Source organism: Epinephelus moara, chromosome 13, assembly GCF_006386435.1.
Source record: "Epinephelus moara isolate mb chromosome 13, YSFRI_EMoa_1.0, whole genome shotgun sequence".
NCBI classification, from domain to species: domain Eukaryota; kingdom Metazoa; phylum Chordata; class Actinopteri; order Perciformes; family Serranidae; genus Epinephelus; species Epinephelus moara.
This window is the reverse complement of record NC_065518.1, coordinates 15,722,205-15,730,679: the sequence shown is the minus strand read 5'-3', so window position 1 is coordinate 15,730,679 and position 8,475 is coordinate 15,722,205. Positions and strand designations below refer to the sequence as shown.

General features: G+C 42.7%; 1 protein-coding gene across 2 annotated transcripts; it reads right to left on the bottom strand.

Moving 5' to 3' along the window:
- Nucleotides 1–246: 246 nt before the first annotated feature.
- Nucleotides 247–4,833, bottom strand: LOC126399894 (C1q-related factor-like). 2 transcript variants are annotated; one of them, XM_050060223.1, is made up of 2 exons: nucleotides 3,975–4,833; nucleotides 247–1,320 (listed from the first exon to the last, which is right to left on the bottom strand). In XM_050060223.1, exons 1-2 carry the CDS (start codon nucleotides 4,620–4,622, stop codon nucleotides 1,141–1,143), a joined length of 828 nt encoding a protein of 275 aa, XP_049916180.1. In that variant the 5' UTR covers nucleotides 4,623–4,833; the 3' UTR covers nucleotides 247–1,140. The 2 variants fall into 2 exon arrangements, with proteins under 2 accessions (XP_049916180.1, XP_049916179.1); XM_050060222.1 differs by having other exon boundaries at nucleotides 1,141–1,315; nucleotides 3,975–4,751.
- Nucleotides 4,834–8,475: the final 3,642 nt, after the last annotated feature.

The window sequence follows — 8,475 nt, the reverse complement described above, 5'->3', positions numbered from 1 at the left end:
TCCTGGTAAAACCTCCTGAACAATGAACACTGAAGGAATTCTAACCGGGAGAAGTTTCAGCTGATTGCAATGTGTAGTCCTCACCACTAGATGCCACTAAATCCCTTTAAATCTTACACACTTTTCCTTTAAGTGAGTGACATTGACTACATAATGTGTGAGGAAATGCAAAAAACCCCCAACCTTTTTAATGAAAAATCATGGACATTAAAAGTAAAAGCAGCAACAGATGTGCCATAAGCCCACATTTATCTATTTAAACTTTGTTCAAAGTAATTGTATTTCTCTTTTAGTGGAAACATACAGAACATTTTAACAGGTTTTGCATGCATAAAATGAAATAAATAAATCTTTACAAATGAGCACATTACATGATATAATTATACAACTATCAATCAACAGCTATTTTCTTTAACAGACACACAATATGGTGTATGTACACTACTTTGATTGTGTTCGGACATCAAGGTTCAATATCAAATTTACAGTTTATACACTAACAATATGTCAAATATATGATGAGCTGATATGACAGATGATATTTTCCAAATCATCACACTGAGACAATACATTTTGTGACACTATCTGCCATTCGGAAAAAAAAGCATAATCTCACTTTGGCACTTAACATTTGACAACTTAGCATTTCTCCTCAGTCATTGAAGCACAACATGTTATTGTACAAACAGCATGAGGGAACATAATCTTAACATAAATCTAAACAGCACATTTACAAACACTGCAGTCGCCACGACTGTTAGATTTCCAGACTTGAAATTGAAATGACAGCTGAAAAATGATGGTGAGGCTTCTTCACTGTCAGAACTGTTACTGCACCTCAGCGTGACACATGACATGACTTGTCACTGCTGCGTTGCTCACGTCCATCAGAATAGCGGCATAGGCACCCCGTATACAATGGAGCATATGGATGAGGAGGTAGACAGTTACGGATAACCACAGATCCACAGCCTTAGTCACTGTATCAATGCTGACCTGAAACATCTGTATAAACAACCGGACTGTGGATCAGTGGCTATGGGCAACATTAACCTTACAGCGAGAGCCAAGCGAAAGTCAGGAAGTGAATGTCTTCTGGCCGTGACCTTTCACCTCTGAGCCCACGTACTGGCCTGGTCTTCAGTCGGCATAGAGGATGAACCCTGAGAAGGTGCTGTATTTGTTGCTGTTGCCCCCGTGGGCCTTGCCCCCATCCAGTTTTATGAAAACCTCATCGCCTGCATCCAAATGAAGGATGACACTGTTGCTAGCATAGTCATAACTCTGGTCCTGGTCTTGGGCAATGGCGCTGGCCCTGACCTGGACATGCACACAGACAAGGAGAGGAAGTGAAAGGAAAAGATTTACAATGAAGAAACTTTTAATTAATTTACAGATATCAGCAAAATGCATGTACTTATCATCATAAAATGCAAACATGAGAATTATTATAAATTGTAATTAATAAGCCTAAAGGATTTATTAAAATAGCATTACTGGAGTCGATCATAATACTGAAACAAATGTTTAATTTAATGCACGCCAGCATTAAATGAGTTGCTGCTTCACTGACTGGCACGAGGCCACACTTATTTTCCATTTATGAGTTGACTAAAAATCTTATTTTAAGAAAAAGAATATTTGCAAGGCATGCGGACTGAATTTGGGAGTTTTGTAAAGTGTGTCCCCTGTGGTGAATATTTTGTTTTTTCTCCCGTGACTCAACTGAGAGGGTCAGGCTTGAGTCAGCCTGCCTCTGAGGAAGGATGGCAGCACATACTACCCCTCTGCCTCGTGTCCTACTCTCACATCCACCTTTTTTCGGGGGGAGCAGCGATAATGCCGTGTTTATCCCGAACATAAGTGTCATCGTGTCAACATGGTGTAATTACTGAGGGTGTTAGATCTGGAGCATAACATCCAAATCTCTTCTGCGTGTCTGCTTGAAAAGTGAAACTGGAGGAAAGTTGCTTTGCACATGCGGTTATATCCCCTCTGAGCTTTAGCTGATGTGTGATGATCTGGGTTGCCAGGTTGGCTGTTACACTGCAACTTCACCAGATTTAACCATAAACATATAATCCACGCTTCAACCAGATTCTGGCGGCAGGTTCTGCACTAAGTTTGAACCAAAACAGGAAGTTCTAATTAGTGCCAATGCAGAGCAAAAGTGTATGTCAAGAGGCGGCAGGGTCTGAGAGGAGAGGTTGAGCCACAGATGACAGCATGATGATGGATTTCTGAGACATAAGAGGGATGCAGCCTTCCCTCTCTGAGCCCTATTGCAGAAGCATGTCCACCACTGACAAGAAAGCGCTGACTGAAATTTTAATTTACAGTAATATTGTTTTGTAAATGCAAAATATTGTCCAGCTTGTATCAGTAATAATGTAAATTACATGTAGCATAGTGGCTAAATTGGCCCCACACCAGTGTCCCTCCTGTGTATTAGTATTAGGATTAGGATTATCATTTTCAGTGATACCTTTATTTATTTAGAAGATTACATGCTCATATTAAGGAAGGTAATGGTTTCATTAAGTATCTCAGGATTCATGGGTGCTTAAGACAGTGTGAGACTGCAAATAGATTCATTTCCAACTGTGGTAAAATGAAGTAAATGTAGCTTTATATCTGAAACGTCACATCTGGTGTTGCACAATATTTACAGTGTCACTGCCCTCTACAGAAACCTGGAGGCGGCTGAAGGAAGTCTTTACAAAGCAACAGTCAGCAAACAGGTGAATCACTCTGATTAAAATATCCAGCTCTTACACACTGTCTCCAGTAAGTATATCTGTCTCTTTTTCCTTTGTTAAAGTTAAACACAATGAGACTATAAATCTAATACTCACTCCAGTATCACATTTTTACTGCCCATTTTTACCATACATATTAGTATGAGGAGTGGGGGAGAGTGAGGGTGCCATTTTTAAAAAATTAGCCTATGCCCCTTAAAATGTCTCTGCACACCCCTGCTTGAGACATTTATTTTTTAAAAAGCCAAGGCATTAACCAACATAAATACCTACAGTATACAATCTAATGCTATGGATGTAGTGTCTCTAATTGCAATGTGAGGTATTTTATTCCTTAGGGACTACATAAGATAAACACTTTTCAGTATGCTATACAACCCAGTAGAATATCAAGAACAATGGCCACAGAATTAAATCCACAGTTCTATGAAACAGTCTCGACAAAATTTAGCTCTCTCTTAGCTTCACAAATACGACATTAACTGTGTGGCCATTGTATTGGATTGCATTATAATGTCCAGGTGTTATTATCTCCGCTCTCTGTCCAGCCTGTTGCAGCCTGGCTTAGATGTTTGCAGGGAAAAAAATGTCCAGGCTCAGATTTACATGGTGTTTGATCAATGTCATCACCTGGGGCTTGAAAGACATTACAAAATTATCCATGAGAAGAGCAAATATCATGATTCGATATTGAAACGCCTGGGCCTGACAGGCAGTCTGATAACGCACACTCTGCCCATCATGGTTCCATGAAGTTTGTTGTATTTCAAAGGGCACCAGCTTTGAACTAGCCACAACCCCAGGCTGTGTTTTGATGTGTGCAGAGTTGAGATAGCGCTGCACTCCTTCCACTCACTTCAACGTGTACATCATCGGATGTGTAATATGCACAGATACACAATCTGGCAGCATGCCACAGTGCATTGTCATTATCTTGGACTATAACACCAGACCAAGTCGGATCTAAAATCACTATCCACATGAATGCATGACTACTCAATTTAGACTGCCAGCACGCTGGTTTCACTGTTCCCTGAGCATTTTGATGCCGGTTCATCCCAGTGTATGATTCAGGGTTCTTAACTCATAATGGATCATTCTCTACTATTTGTACTGAGAAGCTTGGCTTTTTCTATTTGTTTAATTCAACATAAAATCATTAAACATTAGGAAGTGTTTCGAGAAGGTGTCTTAAGAGTTAAAAGTGTTACCCACCAGACCGTTCTTGATCAGGTCAGCCCACATGCTGGTGCCATCTCCTCCTCTCATCAGCACATTGTAGATGAAAAAGTAGGTGCCAGGAATCTTACAGGTGAACTTGCCCGTAGCGCCTTCATAGTTACCACCAATGTTAGTCACCACATCATCGAAACGTAGAATATCGTAACCTTCTTGAGGGTTTCGTAGTCCTGCGTAAAATGCCACCCGAGGCGTGGTGTTGTATGTGGTTGTACTAACTGCCCCTATACCCCCTAAACCTAGAATCCCTGTCCGTACAATGTCCACACCATCTCCTGGTGGCCCCTTTGGTCCTGGTGGGCCCGGCTCTCCAGGTGGTCCTGGGGGTCCAGGCTTGCCTGGACGTCCTGGTTTGCCTTGTGGGCCGTGAGCACTGTATGTAGGCAGCGGTGGGCCAATGCTGTGATCACTCAGGTCTGCATCATTGTCCACCTGCAGGCCTGTGGTTGCTGTATCTGTCCCCGTGTGCGCACCTGTGTCCGACGTGCCCGTGTTTGGGAAGGGGTCACAAACCATTCGGCAGGTACCCAGCATCTCGTAGTGGCTTGCACTGTCATCTGAGCCACCTGTGCCAACGGAGCTGACCAGCACAGGGATGAGGACCACCAGAACCAGGACCAGCATGACCCCCACAGCAGCTGCCACCAGGGTCTTCCGCCCGATGCTCAGCCGGGGAAGGGGCTGCGCTGCCAGCGTGGAACTCTCCGGGGTGGAAATGGTGACTGTGGGGAGTGCGTCCACCTGGCAAAACGCAGACACAATGAGGATCTCCGATGGTGGAGATGGTGCCCAGGGAGAGCTGGTATGAGTGTGTGAGTGAGTGACAGAGCCGTGTAGGAGTAAGGGAGAGGGAGTGGAGCAAGGGACCGAAGTGATCAAAAGGAGAGAGGGATTGAGAGAGTGAGGAGAGAGAGTAAGAGGAGAGGAGGAGGAGGGAGAGAGTAAGACAGCTTGAGAGAAGAAAAAAAAAGAAAAGAAGCAAGGGGAGGAGAGAGTGAGCACTCACTAACCATCTGAGTCAGGGCTGAGGAGGGCACTTTCCTACTGGCAGATGTGAAAACCCAGCAAGGACATAGCAGTGTGAAACACAGAGCACAGAGAGTGGGATCAAAACCAATTAATTCATGTTCATTGGATGATGAAGATGGGGAAAAAGATTTGAGGAACGTTTCCTCAGATGAGAGGGATCTAAATTATAGGAAACACTATTTATATACTACCACTGAAATTAATACACTCTATTCTTGTGGGCATATACTGTTAATGTTTCAATAATATTACAGTTAGCATTGATGTAAGATTGTGCACCAGTGTCAGAAAATATTATATTTCGAGTAGGTTGCCAAAAGATCTCATTTGAGACATTTGCTAATCAGCAGCCAGGTATAACTATAGACTTCTTCTGGTTTTCTTAGTTTAATATGAGACTTTTCTCAAGGTCAGAAAGTGCATATCTTTCCTTATCTGCCTACGTGTTTGTGTGGGCGTGTAGCGGGAGATCTTGTATACTGGCATGATTCCAAGCATCTGTGGTCAGTCAAGCTGTGACCTTCAAAAAAATTTGGCAAACTTTTAAAGGGTCAGTTCAGAATTTGTAAGTAAACTTCTGTTCTTATAATTCCCTTGAATAAAAGGATCTTACTCACTAAATTAAATTAACTGCTGAGACTTGGGGTCATGGCAAAATCACTAGAACAGACAACAGAAGAGCAAGTGACACAAGCGGTGCAGCAATAAACTGATTTTAAGTCCTACACTGCTTCTAAAATCAAAGATGATCATTGTAATATTATGTAAACTGTTTGCTGTGTATGTATCTGTGATTTTGCAGTTACTTCCTGATCCATAATACGATCCTGTGACAGCTGGGTTGTTGTAGCTGCAAAAACAGAGGTATATTAAAACCAGTTTGTTCTGCTGCCACATTGGCTGCTTGGTGGCTGCAGAACAAACTTTAAAAACACAATATTGACATATTATCACTCTACAAAGGCAAACATGAAAAAAGTTGCTGCCTATCATGAACGCACTGCGAAGAGAGGCAAATTAGGCAAATGTTTGGGGCATGATACGGCACCGATTATTTTCCAAATGCAAATGTTTGGCTTTTTTTTTTCTTTCTTAGTCAGGTGACTCTTTCTACAATGATAAACTGAAGTTTCCGTGGTGTATAGCAGCCCCAGAGTGGCACCTCAGAGAAGGGAGTCAGATCTCAGAGTAAGGAGAGTTCAGTGACAAGACGATGGCAGAGGATTTGATGTCAAACGGAAAAGCAGGAGACCTCATGAGCTTCTTTGCCGAGGGTCCCCCACAGTGTAGGATCACCTCTGCTGCCTATTTTGCACATCCACCACACAGACAGCATTAGCATTAATTTCAAGTCTTGTTTATTTCAATGCAATGAATGTTAAGCCACTTTTGAAGTCATTTCAGTCCCTGGAATGTTCAGGATGATTTTTTGCATGGGGTCATGAATGAATGGAAGCAGGGATTGATATTCAGGGAAATCTGTACCACAAATTTCCCACCTCAAGACCAAGTAACATTTCAGGGAAAATGCTGGCACAAAAATAGTGACATTGCAGAGACAAGCACATAAATTGTAGACATGAGCAAGTATGTTATTATCTGTATCTGTTAAACCGAAATTATTTGGACCCACTCGGGGTTCGGCGGAGTTTAAACAGGTAATTGGGTGGGATTCAACTGGATGTTCACTAGCAAGAACAACGCAACAACAATATGTCGTTTAAAGGTTTAGTGGAATACAGGAGTTATTGAATGTTGAGAATAGATGAATGGATGTGGGTGAGGTAGAGGGAAGATGCCATCTGTTAGGCTGGTCTGGGAGGATGTATTGGAGACCAGGCGGAGGGAGACTCAGTGTGGGGGATCCGTCTCAGGTATAATCCACCCGAGCTGATCACTGGCCCCCATACAGTGCCTAGAATGAGACATGGGAGAAGTATGCACCAGATTGAATAGGAAGGAAGGGGTGAAGGGATGAGGGTAGGGATGAGGCAGGAGGATGCTGGGATGAGGGGATGAAGGGATGAGGGTAGGGGTGAGGTAGGAGGATGATGGGATGAGGGGGTGAAGGGATGAGGGAAGGGCTGAGGTAGGAGGATGAAGGGATGAGGGGATGAAGGGATGAGTGTAGGGATGAGGTTGGAAGTTGGAAGGATGAAGGGAAGGGAAAGGGAGGGTGGGTCGAGAAATCTTGAGACAAACAGTAGGATGGGTTGACCCAGCATAAGTAGGCTTGGCAGGTGATTAGAGGTGTGGTTGAGGCGTGGTTCTGCTCCCAAACCTACGTTAACAGGTTAACTACATTTGCTATTTCAAACCTAAAATTGATATTGGTTGATAACAAGTTTCTTTATTTATTATTCATTAGAAAACTATATTTACAGAACAGTATCAGAATTGAGATTCAGATCGTTTTTGATCCCAAGAATGAGAGACTGATCCGAGCTACCCAGCTACCAGACACTCGTTTCATCCGAGTATTCAGCTCAACCCCAGCAAAGGGTTATGTGCGTCTGACGAAAGACGCTTTCACGTGGAGCAAGCAAACCAATCACAAGATTCTACTGATGACGTTTTGAATGTGCAACTTTAGGTCATTGAATATTAAGTTTTTGACTGCTAAATACATAACCAGAATATTGGCACCTGACCAAAACAGCTCCTCGCCAACCATGTTCCTGAAAATAATAAGATAATTAAAGAGTCTCCTGCTGCGTTTGCGTGCACCCAGCCTTGCCCCATCTTCTTCTTCTTCTGTTGAGCTTTATGGAGGTTGGCATCCATAAGTGTTACTGGATTTTTCCCTTGCCCCATGTATTCCAGCATTGCCATGGCATGCGTGAAAAGGCGCAAGATGGATATGTTCCCAAATGTAATGCATGTGTGAATAGCGAAAATCATGTACGCTGCCTGAAAGGGTATCCCAGTAATTTAAAAGAAACAATGTGTGAAAAAGCCTAATACAGATTCTTTGTTTAGCTCTGGTTTGGTCTCCACCAGCTCCTGAGAGAAATATCTGTCTCTGTAGCAGCTGAATTCTCCACTGTGTTTACCAACTTGATGCTAACTTTGTTTGTATGCCATTTTACGGGCCATAAAACCATAATAACAAGCTACTAAACTACTTTGCATAGCTGCACAGAGTCGGGTGTGAATTCGACACCTTTTACATTACGTATCATCTGACCATGCCTTAACATGTCACAGTAAGCCGTGACAGTATGTGTGGATTGACAAGAGGAAGGCTGTTAAACTGGCACACCTGAACAGAATGCAGCTGCTATAAATATTAATAATTACACCTGTGGTTTTCCTGCTATGACATGTCACGACATCAGCTGTGAAAACTCCTGTTAAAATATCATCAGGAGCAACTCAGCTGCAGTTGCAGATGGTCTAATAAAATGTGTAAAGGTTATACATACATACAGGGGAAAGAATCACTGGA